The sequence below is a fragment of the Perna viridis genome, chromosome 2 (genome assembly GCF_037379345.1).
Source record: "Perna viridis isolate PV_CMFRI_1.1 ecotype Kerala chromosome 2, ASM3737934v1, whole genome shotgun sequence".
Taxonomy (NCBI): Eukaryota; Metazoa; Mollusca; class Bivalvia; order Mytilida; family Mytilidae; genus Perna; species Perna viridis.
In genome coordinates, this window is record NC_142446.1 from 60856177 (window position 1) to 60874691 (window position 18515).

At 32.9% G+C, this 18515-nt stretch overlaps 1 protein-coding gene across 7 annotated transcripts in view; it reads right to left on the minus strand.

Annotated features, from left to right (window-relative positions):
- Positions 1–18515, minus strand: part of LOC148626319 (regulator of G protein signaling 7-like) — a 106171-nt gene that overhangs the window by 66111 nt on the left and 21545 nt on the right. For 6 of the 7 annotated variants that reach the window (XM_088570196.1, XM_088570194.1, XM_088570197.1 and 3 more), the window contains exons 2-3: positions 9267–9363; positions 3349–3399 (exon numbers count right to left, since the gene is read on the minus strand). In XM_088570196.1, coding sequence (XP_088426322.1) covers positions 3349–3399; positions 9267–9363 — 148 coding nt within the window. Of the gene's footprint in view, positions 1–3348; positions 3400–3732; positions 3827–9266; positions 9364–18515 lie in introns of those variants that run through there. The other variant, XM_088570200.1, reaches the window with a different exon arrangement.

Consider the following 18515-nt stretch of genomic DNA (forward strand, 5'->3'; position numbering starts at 1 on the left):
AATTTTCTATAATCTAGCTAAGTTCTATGAAAATTATGTGAGACTCAACATGACCACCTAATATAAAGTCTAACAAAACTGTTAAGACATTTCTGAATAAGACAGGTTACCCATTTACTTCAAACTGCCAAATCATCATAAAAAGTCATTAAAGAAAAAGAACTATTTTGTTCCATGAAAAAAGCACTTATGAATAACAAAATAATGTTTTGAATGAGAAGAATCTGCAAGCCAATCTGGCATATCTCCCTAGACATATTTACTTCAGCAGTACAAATTCAATTTATTTCCACTGAGTCTTGACTAAGATAGTAACAGACACACAGTCCGACCAAGTAAATTTGCCCTGTCTAAATCTATTACATTATTCTAAGTTTGTCATTACACTGAACGACTGACTGGAGTAAATAGCTTCCCCATGAAAATTATCAAAAACGTCAATAAAATATGGCGACCATCTATTCTTGTACATTGTCTGGCATTGAATGTTCTTAGTCCTCATTATCCAAAATAATACAGACTTAGACTCTTGTCTGAGAAAAAAACATTGATAGGGTAGCAATATTATTATTGATTTCATATTTTGTTATGTAAAGATTTTTCATGTATTGAAATGATTGCTTGTAATGTCTGTATGTTTGTATTACATAAATATTCTTAACTTCAGCATAAATTATTTAAATCAAATTTGGAAAGGTTTCAATATTTTGCTTTGATAACTCTGAATAATCGTTCACAATTTTAACTTTAAGACATATTGATTTGAAATGGAAAGTTTCAGAATCTGTTAAACAGTATTGCAAAACTATATTCAGCACACCAATGCCTAACATTATGGGAAGCCTTTGCTAACAGATTCAGCACACCAATGCCTAACATACTGGGAAGCATTTGCTAACAGATTCAGCACATCAATGCCTAACATACTAGGAACCCTTTGCTAACAGATTCAGCACATCAATGCCTAACATACTAGGAACCCTTTGCTAACAGATTCAGCACATCAATGCCTAACATACTAGGAACCCTTTGCTAACAGATTCAGCACACCAATGCCTAACATACTGGGAAGCCTTTGCTAACAGATTCAGCACATCAATGCCTAACATACTAGGAACCCTTTGCTAACAGATTCAGCACATCAATGCCTAACATACTGGAAAGCCTTCACTAGCAGATTCAGCACACCAATGCCTTACATACTTCCATGTATTGAAAATAGATTCAACCACCAATGCCTTACATGTAAATGCTTGCCATTCCATGAAAACGAATTCAATACATCAATGCCTAATGTACAGAGTAGCCCCTGTAAACAGATTCAATACAATAATGCAAAAAAAACTTGCGACCTATAAAAACAGCTTCAGCACATAAATGCATTACATACTTTCTACCCCATGAAAACAGATTCAGCACATTAATGGCTTATTTACTTTCTACCCCATGAAAATAGATTCAGAACATTTAGGCCCAATTTACTTCCCACCCAATGAAAACACATTCAGAACATTATGGCCCAATTTACTTCCCACCCAATGAAAACAAATTCAGAACATTTAGGCCTAATTTACTTCCCACCCCATGAAAACAGATTCAGAACATTTAGACCTAATTTACTTCCCACCCCATGAAAAAACATTCAGAACATTTAGGCCTAATTTACTTCCCACCCCATGAAAACAGATTCAGAACATTTAGACCTAATTTACTTCCCACCCCATGAAAAAACATTCAGAACATTTAGGCCTAATTTACTTCCCACCCCATGAAAACAGATTCAGAACATTTAGGCCTAATTTACTTCCCATCCCATGAAAACACATTAAGAACATTAAGGTCTAATTTACTTCCCATCCCATGAAAACAGATTCAGAACATTAAGGCCTAATTTACTTCCCACCCCATGAAAACAGATTCAGATCATTTAGGCCTAATTTACTTCCCACCCCATGAAAACACATTCAGAACATTAAGGCCCAATTAACTTCCCACCCCATGAAAACAGATTCAGAACATTAAGGCCTAATTTACATCCCACCCCATGAAAACAGATTCAGAACATTAAGGCCTAATTTACTTCCCACCCCATGAAAACAGATTCAGAACATTAAGCCCCAATTTACTTCCCACCCCATGAAAACAGATTCAGAACATTAAGGCCTAATTTACTTCCCACCCTATGAAAACAGATTTGACTTATTAATGCCTAATAAACTTGCCACCATGAAAAAAGATTCAGCACATAAGTGCCTTATATACTTGCCACCAGATGAAAACAGATTCAGCACATCAATGCTTTATATACATGCCACCCAATTAAAACTGATTCAGTGCACCAATGCTTTATATACAGTGTAGCCAGAAACATCAATGCTGAACAAGCCCAACAACAACTCAGATACATTCCATTGATCTAAGCACATTAGAGCAAGAACAGTTTTCACATGTATTAAGGTGTAGCACCAAGAAAGATTATATGATTTTTCACTGACAAAAGCAAATCTGTACAAACAAGAAATTAATGAGTGACAACTCACTTGTGATACCCTGTTTTCCATCACAATATAAGAAAAAATTATGTTTTTCAGCAAACAGAAAGTAGATGTCATATGAGAATGCATATGCATCCCAGAATAGAGAATATACATAAGAAGCTTTCTATAAAATATGAATAGCCTGCAATATACAGAAGCTGAGAACTTTGTTACGAAAAAATATATTACAGAAAGACAGAGTGATGGAATGACAGTATGATGAACACAAGTAAAACAGTATACCCCTTTCCTATGAAACAAGGGGAATAAATATTACAGTGTCACTACTGAAAGAGAAGAATGGACAACAAGAACACAAAATAAGACTAAGACTATATTTTAGCTCTAATTGACAAAAGACAAAGTGAGTATAAAAACAATCTATTAGATGATGTTTATTGCACCCTTCATGATTCAACAATAAAATCAGGCAACTTTCCAAGCAAAAGACTAAACCCAAAAACTTTTATCCAAAGGATATTTTAACTGGAAAACACAGGTTCGACACTACATTGTTTGTTCCAGGTAAAGTGAATCAGAAAGAGTAATCAAGGGAACCAAGGTTATAGCGGTAATCAAAAGAATGTAATCCAGGGACAAAGACCAGACATGGAAAACAGACATACACAACAAAGAAGATAAAGTAACTAAAATCATACATACAAAGTAACAAAAGTAAATGAGCAACTCGGACTCCACTCCAGAAATCGTAGCATTACAAATTTTGAAGTTAATACCATATTTCAACTATGAAACAAAATTTAATGAGATAACATAGTCATACACTATACCTTGATTATAGAATACCCACCCTGGTCCTCCACATCAACATTTTTCATCATCCAAGCCACCAAGTCAACACCTGAAAAACAAAAATAACAATGTCTTACATCTGGTCTGGTTATATCTCCTCCCCAGAACACTCTAATGGACTGCTGAAAGAAAATTCTTGGCTTCAGTTGTGCTAATTATTTCATTATGTCAATCTTACAGCAATAAGAAAGTATTTCATCTCATTTTTCCCAGTTGTGTCTAAATGATTATGCTCTTGGCAGATAAGAACCAGAAATGGTGTTGAACACATCTATTTATGTACAAGATAGTAACAGAAATCAAAATTCCAATTTTACAACATTTTAAACATATTTTATTGCAAAATTAGCAAATGAATCAGACAAAAGTTATACCAACTTACGTTGTCTTCTCCATCGCTTCCCAGCCTTTTGGCTAATTTACACTGATATGTATACTCAGAAAGTCTCCACTGGCAGACACATATATCCCTTGCTCTAAGGGAAAAATGTTTCAACTGTGGTAGCTCCATGTATGGATAGGTATAGATCAGTAACTGACACATAATGTGATTATAGAACATATTCATGTTGACTTTTAATGAACATTTTCAGGTAAAGGTATAATTTCTCAAAGCAACTAGCTTTTATAATATGGTAAAACCTGTCTACACCAAACCTCTTTTGGTCTTTAGAATATATCTAACTGAGACAAGTGTAAGGTTTACCTAGGTTTAAAATACATTTGAACAGATATGTAAGCACTTCAAAAAGTGTGGTATAGACAGGATTCCATTCATTTAGGATTTGGTATAGACAGGATTTCATTTATTCAGGGTTTGATAAAGGTTTTACTGTAGTTAACGAATAGTAAAAAGGAAATGTCAAATTGATTTGGTGATCCTGATTTAATTATTCTTACTACATACAGTACTGCAGGTTGAATACCAGACATCTCGACCCACAGACTTCTTAGACTGTAAACTCTCGGCCTGCATATGTGCAGACCAATAGGACTGTAACCACTCCACCTGCATATGTGCAGACCACTTGGACTGTAACCACTCGGCCTGCATATATGCAGACCACTTGGACTGTAACCACTCGGCCTGCATATATGCAGACCACTCAGCCCATAAATTATATGTCTAACTTGCTTCTTTTTTCATGCAAATTTTGACAAATTTCTGCATATAATATTATAACATTTTAAAATAAACATAAGATTTTTTACTGATCATCACAATTAGTAGTAATTTAATTATGGTCATCGTAATTAACAGTACTAATTGAATCATGTAAATCACAAAAAGTTCCAATTCATTAAAAATCGTAATAAAATAGCCACAGCTTTTTTTCTATTAAATCAGTATTAAATAAAAGCAGCTACATGTACATCAATTTTAATTACTTTAATTATACAAGAGGATTAAAAAAGATCAAAGAATATAAAAAAATAAAAGAACAGCGTTCTAATGTCCCCAGCGAAAAAAAAAATGTGGAAAACTTAAAATTCACTTAAATTTTCTGTCCAAAGCCATAACTTCCAGAAAAATCAATCAACCATAACCATAGTCGAATTTAACATGTAACTTCTCATAGTAAGACTACATACAAAAGATAAAATTAATTGGTAAAAACATTACAAAAAAAAGTGCATAAAACTGTAAATTCACTGAAATTTTCTAAGTCCAAGGGCCGTAATGTCCGTAAAATTATTCAAACGTAACCAAAGTCTAACTTAATCTGTAACTTCTCATAGTTTGACTACATACAATATATAAAATAAATTGGTAAAAGCATTACAAAAAAAAGTGTGGGAAACTGTAAAATTCACTGAAATTTTCTAAGTCCAAGGGCCATAACTTCCGTGAAAATCTATCAACCGTAACCAAAGTCGAACGTAATCTGTAACTTCTAATAGTTAGACTAAATACAAAATATTAAATCAATTGGTAAAAGCATTACAAAAAAAAGTGTGGGAAACTGTAAAATTCACTGAAATTTTCTAAGTCCAAGGGCCATAACTTCCGTGAAAATCTATCAACCGTAACCAAAGTCGAACGTAATCTGTAACTTCTAATAGTTAGACTAAATACAAAATATTAAATCAATTGGTAAAAGCATTACAAAAAACAATATGGATAACTGTAAAATTCACTAAAAATTTCCAAGTCCAAGGGCCATAACTTCTGTAAAATCATTCAACCGTCACCGAAGTTGAACTTAATGGTCTCAGTATTGTATTAATTTTCCCATAGACTTCTATAGTGAAGTGCATATTTTTAGGATTTTTTTTGCCGCATTAGAATCTGTCCATTTGAACCACTGAAAAAAGTCCACTAAAAAATTGGCTGTTGACTTTTGTGATATTTCTGTGTTTAAATCAACCACACAGTTATATGGCAACTCATTTGAGCTATTTATTTGAAAGAAAAACAAAAATTAAAAAAATATTCATTTTTTCATATATAAGAGGCAATGTATGGAAAATGACTATTTTCAAGTCCTAACCACATACTTAAAATGTGTTGTAACTTGAAAACTATCCTTTATGCAGGAGTATTACTTGCTTAAGGTTACATGAATATAGATATGCTCATCATAAACAGTCAAGATAATAATTTTATTGAACTGATATTATACAAATTCATGAAAACAAAATGCATTTCCAAATTTGGTAAAGATTAACCATAAATGCAAAAAACCAGAGCTACCATAAAAAATCAGGTTCAAAAGTTGGCTAATTCATCTTAAAAGTGTTACCTGCATTGGGGTACTACTTTTTCAGCTGGTAAAGACCACTTGCTGAATATCCAACTTTACTTGAAAAACTGGCTTACTAGGTCTCAGTATCGTATTAATTTTCCCATAGACTTCTATAGTGAAGTGCATATTTTTAGGATTTTTTAAAAAATATGTAAATTAATTCAATAAAACTTTCACTTATGTAGCATTTCTAAAGACATGTGAAAAAATAATTTCCCGCAAAGAAAATAGGGCGAGTCCACGAAGATCGGACAGAAAAGTAGTCTCGAACTATAAATAGCCATTTTCCCTACTTTCACTTTCGTTTTGCACTCACCAAACCAACCTTTTCAGTGGAACATTTTTATGATATCATGTTAGATTTTCTTTTAAAAAAGTTCTTCATCTTACAGTGTGATGTTTGCTCTATTTTATAAGTCATTGTTCATATCTTTTGACAAAGTATTAGTTTGTAGAGAGGCAAAAAGAAAATGCACTATATTTTTATAGCATCCATGTTTTAACGTACACCTGCTCAGGGATATGCAATACGATACTGGTACCTAATCTGTAACTCTTCAAAATAAGGCCACAAACCAAAAACAAACTTATTTGGTAAGAGCATAACAAAAAAAGTGCGGAAAACACGGACAGACAGACGGCACAATGGACGAACAGACGCCAGTATTTCAATGTACCCTCGCGACGCGTCGCAGGGGACAACAAGATAACAGTCAGCCGTCTTTTGAAGAAATGTGGTAGCTTGTACGGACCAATTGTTTAAACTGGCATTAAAGTGACTGTTTTGTGCTTGTTGATATTCGATGCTATTCCTTGTGTGCTTACAGACAACCCGAAAGATTATCAGCTTAGATATCATATGATGTAAACTTTTACTTGAATGTATATTTACACATAGTGCTGTAACAATGTTTATGATACATATATATAAAATAAAGATAAAATAAATGTTGTTCTTTTATTTCATATTACTTTGAGCTCTCTAGTCTCTTAATGAAAACAGCAAGAAAATCAGCTATTGGAGATGGTCAAGAATGCAAAAAAAAATTTTCAAAAATGAAATAAAATAAAATCGCTAAAATATTTCAGAAAAAAAAAAACAAAAACAAACCAAAATCAACTACAAAGTAAATATGTACTGATCAATATTATTGTTACATCGACTCTCATTTCACCAAATTTCAACAAGAGTTCTGAGTTGTGTGAAACAAAACAAACACACACATACAAACAAACAAATTTAACAATAGAAACACATTCTAACAGGTCCCAGTGCCACAAAACTTGAAAAGTCAGCAAAAATACTTAACTGTTTGCGACACAATCAATTTCAAATACTTTAGAATTACCATGGCAGTTAAGTATATCATCAGAATTAAGTTCTTTTTAACTTTTGTGGTGCCAGGGCTTGGTCTCAGACCAGAACAAAAATGCAAAAAGTAATTCACCAAAATGTTTCAAACAGGATATCAATCTACACACATATATTTCTATTCTAAAATATATCTACCAAGATTGTAAAAGAATATATCACTTTGAACATATAATTTACAGGGCAAATTTGGTCCTCTGTATGGGCCACCTGGTCACAGGTTAAGAATTCCTTGGGCCGAGATATCCATACCCCTGCAGGTTATACTGTATGTAAAGCAAATGGTTCTTGCACAATATGTGAGGATGGGTAACACACTTATTGCAGGTTATACTGTATATGAAAGAGATGGGCAACCACTTATTGCAGGTAATACTGCATGTAAAGGCAATGGTCAACATGCTTATTGCTTGTTATGCATTATGTAAAGGCAATGAGCAACATATTTATTACTTGTTCTACTGTATGTGAAAGAGATGGGCAACACACTTATTGCAGGTTATACTGTATGTGAAAGATGGGCAACACACTTACTGCAGGCTATAATGTATGTGAAAGAGATGGGCAACACACTTATTGCAGGTTATACTGTATGTGAAAGAGATGGGCAACACACTTATTGCCGGTCATACTGTATGTGAAAGGGATGGACAACACAATGCATGTTATACATTACATAAAGGCGATGGGCAACACACTTATGGCAGGTTACACTGCATGTAATATGTAAAGGAAATGGGCAACACACTTATCACAGGCTCTGTATGTGAAGGAGATGGGCCGAGATGTCTGTACCCCTGCAATTTATACTGTATGTAAAGCCAATGGTTCTCGCACAATAAGTGAGGATGGGCAACACACTTATTGAGGGTAATACTGCATGTAAAGGCAATAGGAACATACTTATTGCTTGTTATACTGTATGTGAAGATGGGCAACACATTTTTGAAGGTTATACTGTATGTGAAAGAGATGGGCAACACACTTAATGCATGTTATACATTATGTGAAGGCAATGGGCAACACACTTATGGCAGGTTATACTGTATGTAATATGTAAAGGAAATGGGCAACACATTTACTGCAGGCTATTCTGTATGTGAAAGAGATGGGCAACACACAAATTACAGCTAAAACTATACATGAAGTACATATGTAACACTCACAGATTAAACCATAACAATATAAGACCAACATAAGTTGAAAAAGCTGTCATGATAGATATTACCCCATTTCTTCCATAAATGAATAGTGAAAAATGCCCACAAAACAGGAGGTTGAAAAAGGACAGCAATAAAAATCGCTTACAATGTAAGTCCCTTCTATATAAAGCCACATACCAAATTTGAAATCAAATGGGATTCAAGTATTGCAAAAAAGTTCAGGAATGACAGATGGACGAACAAAGCGATTCCAATATTTCGCCTACTTGTGATGTGTTGTCAGATTATTATGTTTTGAAAATTTTTCCTGTTAATTAATTCTTAAATTTTTTTAAACTTCAGCTCAATTTTCATGGTAAGAGAAGTAAAGGGCTTACTGGTTAGTTTTGATGAGAATCATATGTATTTATATACATTTTTTAATTAATGAGACATACAGTCATAAACATGTATCGTCATATATTTTACTGTAGGATATACTTTGTTGTTTACCTGTGAACACACTTTGATGTTTATCTGTGAATGCAATTTGATTTTTACACATGGAAACACTTAGATGTATACTTGAATACAATTTGATGTTTATCTTGGAATACAACTTGATGTTTACCTAGGAATAAATTTTGATTTTTACCTGTGAATACACTAGGAACTTTAGACATGAAACTTTTGACTGTACGTACAGGAACACCAGTCTGTTCATCTTGCATCTTCTCAACTATGGCCTCCATCTACAAAAATAATACAAGTCTAAAGTACCTTTTGTACATGAAAATAAAGAATTTTTACATTTGAATATATTTATTACATAAATAACATTGGTGGATCCAGAAATTCCAAAATGGTAAGGCCCACTCCACCGATTTCCATTTTTTTTTTAGATAATCAACCAAACCCTAAACGCATAAAGGAAGGGGGCCTGGGACCCTTTGGATCAACTTATGAATAAAAATAAACATGAAAAGAGGTGGAGAAAAAATTGCTAAATTAAAAGCAAAGGGATGTTTTCCAAAGAACATGAGATAAAGGATACAGACACTGTGAAGTCAGCCTCATATCTTGACCTACAGTTAGAGATCCATGGTAAAGGAAAACTACTGACCAAACAATGTGACAAACACAATGACTTTTCATTCCGTATTGTCAACTTTCTTTTCATCTGTGGCAACATCCCTTCAGTATCTCCATACATTATGCCAGAGCTTGTTGTAACTACACAGATTTATTGTATCACGCTACCCTTTATACAATTAGGCTTCTGGAACCATGAAAACTGATTTGTTCAACCTGTCATAGTTTTCCTTTCCTCTTTCATCTACCCCAGACTTGACTTTTTGTAACCTACACCTGGTCCATGCTCCCAGTTTTTAGTGGAGTCCGCATTCACTTTGTTACTTTTTATGTAATATTTTGTTTGTTTATGTTCTTTGTTGTGTTTGTCTGGTCTTCGTCCCTGGATTATGTTATTTGATCCACTCTTTCAACTTAACCCTAGAAATATTTATTTAAGACAATAATCTAACATCTATACAAAATGTCCAACAATATGACCATATATAGAGGATACATTTTGTCATTTTAATTGAATGTAAAAATCTTTTACTTATGTGTCAGTCTTTGTAAGAATCTGGCAGTGGGTAAAACATGGTATGAAAAAAAACTATCATTTTGAGAGTGTAATTTGACTATTTGCATGATCAGAATCAAGGGAATAAAACAAGATTTTCCATATCATGTTGCTGCATTGAGCTATAATATCAATGAAATCATTTTGCCTGATTTTTACAAATACCTGTACTTACACTTAACATTCTCTGATTGATCATTCTTAACGTAAAATGCCATGGATACTCTTAGTTTTTTTTTTTTTTTTTTTTTTAGAGTTTTTACATTATGCTCACATGTAGGATAAACAGGAGATTAAATAATGTGTCATGCTAATGATACTCCCATTCATTATAATCTAGATCATCAGTTTGGAGAATTGTGACAGAAATTTAGATTTTTACATGCTCATTCACAAAAGCTACATCCTTTTACATGGAGTTTTATATATGTTAAATTGTTAAATTTGGTCTTCCCTTGATATAATCTTCTTGTTCAGTAATGTCTAACAGACATTTTGGTGATATCTGAAAGTATTTAGTATTTTGTATTTAGGTTATATGCTGGTTAATTTATTTTTTCTATAAGGCATTTCATTGGGTGATTTAATTAAACCAAGACCAAGTTATACCTACTACTTGTAACAGGAAGATGAGGGTCAAAATAGGAGATAATGTACATCTCATCATAATAAACATCCCCAAGTTCAATATTCTAATTTTACAAATTCTACCTCCCTTCAAACAGGAATATTGGGCAAAGCAAATCTAAGAATAAAGGATAAAGCACAACTTATCACCTCAAAGATGGATTGAAAATATGAAATATTTCTGTTCAGCAAAAGCCCAGATAAATGCAACAATATTCTGTAAAGTAGAATTAACAAAATGACATATCATGGTGATAAAGTGTTCCTTTAATGGAACAAGGGTATGATCATTTCATACCAATAAAAAATCTGATTTTTTTTTTATTTTGTTGTTCCATTAGTGAGACGGCAAAATTGTTTTATTCAGTTTATTATATACAATCTATTGTTACCACTAACTATAATGAGCTCATACACAAAAGATAGCCGACTCAGTAAAATTTTGTTCTTTTTTACTTCTAAGTTTCTACATTTCTTTCAAGAAAATAACACATGGCATGCAATTTTTAAGGTTCTGATAAAGTTTTTTCGAATGCAATTCCAAATTTTTGATACAGATTTTTTGAACGCCACTAAGTTATCAGTATTTGGCCATTCTGGAAAAAGGATTATGATAAGGTGACTTGGGTTTCCATATAAGAGCCTCCTTAAAGTCAAAGGGTAAAAAGTGAAGATATACCAACTGCATTGGAAAAAAACAGTAGTAATTTTATCAGTATTTCAAGCAAGCAATTAATGAATTTTGATTTAGAGACCTTGATCTAGATTGAAGAATAATCAATAGGAGCAAGCAATAATAAAGGTAATGGAGAAATTAAAGTCCCGTAACTCTGTTTTTTATCTGAAATTTATTACACTCTAAGAAATCATCAAGAAAATCTATATCTAAACAAACATAAAAACACAGCTAACATCAATAGAACACTAGTTTTTATTTTTCCTATAAACTACAAGTCATACAGGTGACGTGTCTAAAATATTAATAAAAACAGATGTAAATATGCCAGAGTCAGAAATTAATGCAAACCCCATTAATACCAAATCAAGGATTTACAGAAGTCACTAATGATGTTTTAATCACCATTAACATGGATGATTACAAATGTTTTGGCAGATGTAAGATTCATTCTTCCTGCCAGTATACAAAATTCACCAGTAAGAAGGAAGAAGAAAAGCTAGGTGGAAGGGATCTTTGATGTATGACCACTTACATTTTTTTACTTTAATATGAGATTTATAGCATAATTTTAAATCAAACAATTCAATAAAACAAAACTGCTACATGTAACCATATGTCCCCCCCTCCCCCCCCCCCCCCTCCGCCATTGATGAGATTTGCAATTCCAATGTCCCTGAACTCCCCACAAATGTTTTCATAAAAATTCGCCCATCTACACTTCCATATATGCTAAAATAAAGAAATGCATCACCAAGTCTTCTACTACTGAGAAATATTGAAGTTAGTAAGCTTAATACAGTAATTGCATAACTCAAACAACATTTGCACAGTACTATATGGATATCAACTAAGCTTTGTAGTAATATGTCCTACTAAATTTGGTTGGAATGTGATAGTTTCCAAAAAGATGCATCCAAAAAGTTACTGTGATTGGTAAAAAGACACACAGACAGAGGATGGATGCAGACCATTACAAACAAACAGACAGAGGGGTAAATACAGACCATTATTATGTCGTCCATTCATGTTAGCTAAGACAGGGTAGATAAAGCCATGTAAAACCACCATTATCAAATGATACATGTAGCAGCCATGTATATATAATGCATACATTTAGATGTTTAAACAAAAATGTGTGCTAATATTGAAATGATGTGACTCCATATGCTCAGAATATTACATACAGAAATACTCTGTCTCATATGGTCAATCCATTCACAAGCAAACGAAAAGTATTTTTGTATTATTCCATACAGAAAACAGGAAGTAGATATTGAAGAGCACCAAAAGCAGCTCACGATGTATGTCCTATCTATGTAAAGCTAAACATTAAATTTGGCATCAATCCATCCAATGGGAACCAAGATTACTGAGACAAAATTGGGTGGGACAGACGGCCAGACAGATGGACAAAATTCCAATATACCATCCACTTGTTGAGTGGGGTATAAAAATTAAGCAAGCCATAACTAAGTCAAAAGATATTGAAACATAACACACCAAAGTTGTGAGTCCACTGCAAATGAAGGAAGACTTGATACCTGAATGGTCAGACTGACAGATAAGCAGACAATTGTAATATCCTTCAGTTTCTCAGACTACTACTAGGTGATTAACAAAATCATATTACTTTATATATGCTGGTCAGTCAGCATTCATTCAAGGTGTAAACAATTCTACCAAGTTTCATGATGATTAATAGCTCCTCGAAGCTTTTCAAATTGATACTTATTTACTATGTTTACATGGACAAAAGAAGAGAAAAAGAAAAGTTCATGATACTGAATGATAACAACATATCTTATTTGGGTCAGCCAATCAAACATTTTTAACAAATAATCAATAAAATATTACTTAAGTTTTTTTTTTCTTATGCATACAAGAATATGTTGATTTCAACAGCTGAAACTTTCAATCACAATGAATTAAGGTACAAGAGTGTTTTCATTGGAATTCCCTCACAAAAATCAATACAATGTGATGATTTTACAAACATTACTTAATATACACTGCAATGACTGGCCTTATTGATTCATCCGCAGTAACAACGTAATATGCATAATACAAAACTTAGAATCTAAGGATTCTGTCCAATGTCTAATTAGGTGGACTGGCTAATGCAATGTCCATTTAGGTGGACTGGTTAAAGTAATGTACAGTTAGGTGGACTGGTCTTTGTAATGTCCCATTTAGTGGAATGTTCAACAATATATCCCATTAGATGGACTGATTAATGTAATGTCCCATTAGGTGGACTGGTAAATGTTTTCTTCTGTTTTTCGTTGTTTTTCTATGACAGACATTATATCATATGTCCAGTTAGGTGGACTTGTTAAAGTAATGTCCATTTAGGTGAACTGGTCAATGTAATGTCCCACTTAGTGGAATGTTCAATGTTATATCCATTAGGTGGACTGGTAAATGTTTTATTCTGTTTTTTGTTGTTTTTCTATGACAGGCAGGTGCATGCAATCATGACTGTCATGGGTAAAATAGCCAATCACAACAGGCAAAGTCAAGTAGTCCAGTAAAGTTCAGGGATACAATGATTAAATTAATCCAATTTTTTGTAAGCAGATCCACATCTTTGTATGACAATGGACATTGTATGTTAATATATTCAAATTATACAAAAACTTGAGAACTAATTACTGCAATGTATATAACAGAATTTTGGAGTGATTACTGTGAATTACATGTGGTTAATCAGCACCCAGTAATAAGACACATATTTTATGAAAATTACTCATTGATCTTTATTTTAATATCAAACTTTTGGCTGTAAAACGTCATCTATTGAAGATCTGGAATTTCTCCCACTCGTGTGAGAAATCCAAGATCTTCAATAGAGACTCATGTAAGAACATATAAATGACCAATTAGGTAAACTGGTCAATGTAATATCCCATTTGGTGGATTGGTTTATATTATGTCTCATTATGTGGAATGGTCAATAAATACAAAAAATACCAGTTTTATATATTGTAAATTTCGATATGCTGTACACGTGTTTCAATGAAAAGTACCACTAGTTGGAATGGTCAATGTAATGTACCACAAGATGGAATGGTCAATGTAATGTACCACTAGGTGGAATGGTCAATGTAATGTACCACTAGGTGGAATGGTCAATGTAATGTACCACTAGGTGGAATGGTCAATGTAATGTCCAGAAGGTAAGGAAGGATTTATGTATATAAAATATCCCAATATGTGGAAGAATCAATGCAATGACCACCAGGTGGACTGGTCAATGTAATGCACCACTAGGTGGAATGGTCAATATAATGTCCAGAAGGTAAGGAAGGATTTATGTATATGAAATATCCCAATATGTGGAAGAATCAGTGCAATAACCACTAGGTGGAATGGTCAATGTAATGTACCATTAGGTGCAATGGTCAATGTAATGTACCATTAGGTGCAATGGTCAATGTAATGTCCAGAGAAGGTAAGGAAGGATTTATGTACATGAAATATCCCAATATGTGGAAGAATCAGTGCAATGACCACCAGGTGGACTGGTCAATGTTCCAATAGGTTGGCTGATCAATGTTATATCCTAGAAAGTGGAAAGCAACGTCATGTCCCAGTACCCGGTAGTGGACTGTCATTGTACACTAGGTGGATTGCTCATAACAAAATAAACCATTAGGTGAATTGGTCATTGTATTGTCCAAGTGGTTGGAAAGATCAATGTAATCACCAGATGGAATGGACAAAACAGTTTCACAGTGAGTGGATAGATAAAGTACTGTAGTGTCCTTGTAAGTAGACTGGTTAATGTAATGTCAAGAAAGACAAGAAGAGATAAGTGTAATACCCTCTAGGTAGAAAGGTCAATGTAATGTCCAGAAGGACAGAAACGATCAATGCAATGTCCTCTTAGGTGGACTGGTTAATGTAATGTCCCCCTGGGTAGACAAGTCAACGTAATACTTCACAGTTTATGTTATGCGTAAATCAAACCAAAGTTCTTTATACAAAGTAATATATGTTCAGATATTAGCCTAAATTGAACCCAACTTCTTTACACAAGATAATATATTCAGATATTAGTTACATTCCTTCAATATCAAAATAGTTTAATTTGATTTGTAATAGGCTTTCTGATTGGATAGTTCCCTTTGAACAAACCAAATTATTTTTGTATAACTTGCTTTGCTTCTGGTAATGTGACGTCATTAATGTTGATTGATCCAAAACCATTACAAATTAAAAAATAAAAATTGTTTCTAACTGTTTAACAAGTTACAAATATACAAAATAACGTGGCTTGGGCCAGTTTACACTTTTTTATATACTGCTTAATGAGATGTTTGATTTCATATCCAAAAAAATACATGTAAAGATAACATATAATTTTTTATTTACACTTATCACAGACTGTACAGTGTGATCAGCCAAAACAAATTTTACACTCAAGAACAGATAAAATGTTTTACTGGACATAGCTTCATACCAGTTCTGAGGACAAATAGAAACACAAAATTCAAATAAGATGAAGCTCTTAATTTGAGCTTGCCATAACTATGCAGACTTTTTGTACTGTGCTAGGCTTCTTACAATTAGGCTTCTGGAACAGGGTTAGGTTGCTACAAGACTGAAGTCATCACTACAGAAGTTTTGTGGTCATCATCATGAACTTGTGATCATTATGATGTACCCATCTGCACCATGAGAACCAGTTTGTTCAATGTGTCATAGTTGTCCTTTCCCTTTCATCTATCTGGACTTGACTTTTTATGAGCAACTCAGCAGGTGTTTCTAGAAAAGCAGAGGACACTTAACCTACTAGTGCACCTGGTCCATGCTCCCAGTTTTTATTGGCGTTTGAGTTGCTCATTTACTTATGTTTCATTGTACATATTATTTTAGGTTATTTTATGCTCTTTGTTGTGTGTCTGTTTTTCCTGTCTGGTCTTTATCCCTGGATTGCATTCTCTAGATTTCTGCTAGAATCTTGGTTTCCTGGATTACTCCTTGACAGGATTCTGGCCAAAATTAAAATACAGTGAAAGAACTCTAAAATTTGACCAAAATGTTTGCAGTCATATACATAATAGAGTTATTCCTCAAATATATATAAATAAATGCCCAACACAAGGTACATGTTTCCTTTGTAGAGTCTTTGGTAAATATGGACAGCAAGATTATCTTTGAGAATCAATATTCCAAGAGAATTTTGCAATAAATTAGGAATTAATGCTCATTCACTAGCTATTGAAACTGGAAGATATTTCAAACCAAAAACTCCCAGAACTGAAAGGTTTTGTTAAGTTTGTGTCAATAAAGTTGAGGATTCTTATTCCAATACCCCATTATAAAAGTATAAGAGTAAATAATGAAATTGATAAAGTAATATGTTACAGTTCAGATGAATTTCTAACAAAAATGTTAAATCCAATTTCTTTGAAAAAGATACAAAATTTGTTTGATTACACAGGAAGCTTTTGAAACAAGAGGCTCCCAGGAGCCTGAATCACTTTTCTCTTTCAAGGGCAATAACTCTAACATGGAGTTGTCAAACAATTTTGACTCAAAAAAAAGACATTGGTAGGACTTATCATACGGATCATTTCAGCAATTGAAAATTTCTTTCTACCTGTCATAGTTTTCAAGAAATTGACTGAAAACTGTACAAAATCAAAGTGCTGATAGCACCAGCAGTTTTTGATTCTTGTAAAAATTGTAGCATTGACAAATTTTCAAAGATTATATGATGTTAAATAAAATTGATATCAAATATTGGTTTAAAAAACTATTGAAAAATGTCCTTTTTGAATATGTATAAACTGAAAGTCAATCTACACTACTGATCCAACTTCAAACACATTTACAAATTTTTGTTCCATTTCACCTTTTTCCCTAATTTTAAATCTATTCAAAAGTTAAATTGCATTTACTTTCAAAAGCTATATTAACAGAGTATTTATCCTACATAACAATCATACTTAAATAAAACCAATATCAGTTTAGGAAAATAATTTCCTTAACACAAGATTTTCAAAAACTAGACACTTTATCAATTTGCATTTTTGCACCAATTTTACTTGGTTAAAATCATTGCTCTTCACTTCCTGTTTACAAATGGTAAAATATTAATGATAGGATGGATAATTTGACTTATTAGTGTGTTAAAATGAAAATATTTAACACATTTTATCCTACCAGTCACATTACTGCAAGAAATAAATTCTCTAAATGAAAATTTATTACTACATTGAAAACTTTCAAGGCCAAAAAGGCGTCCCCTTGGATCTTGAGTTGATATGAAGACTAGATCTTAATTTAATTTGCAGAAATAATAGAATATTATCGAGCAGATAAATTGCAAGAAACATGTTTACTCGTTATAAAAGAGGTATTGAATGATATAAAAGGAATTACATTTGGACTATATTTTTGTGTGGTGTTCAGAAGTAGTAGGGAAGTTCCAGTGATAGACCAATGACATAAGGTATTTTGATCCTAAAGGATCAAAAAACCCAAAAACCATCATTTTTTTACCTTTCAAGGACAATAACTCTAACAAGGAGTCATCCAACGAAGTTGAACCAAGGCAGACTTTTATAGGCCTTATGATAAAGATCATTTTGGCTATTGAAAGAATTTGGCTAAACATAATGTTTTTTGGGGGGTATATGAGAAAAATTTCTGACTTACCCCTTTGTTCTATTTTTAGTAACAGTGGCTATGGTTTTTGACTGATGATAATAGTTCTATACCCTAAGAAATATTTATACCAAGTTAGGGATCTAATTGCTCTAGTAGTTTCAGAGTACAAAATTTCTAGAAGAAACGATATTGAAAGAGTAATCAAGGGAACCAAGGTTATAGCGGTAATCAAAAGAATTTAATCCAGGGACAAAGACCAGACATATAAATAGACAAACACAACAAAGAACATAAAGTAACTAAAATCATACATACAAAGTAACAAAAGCAAA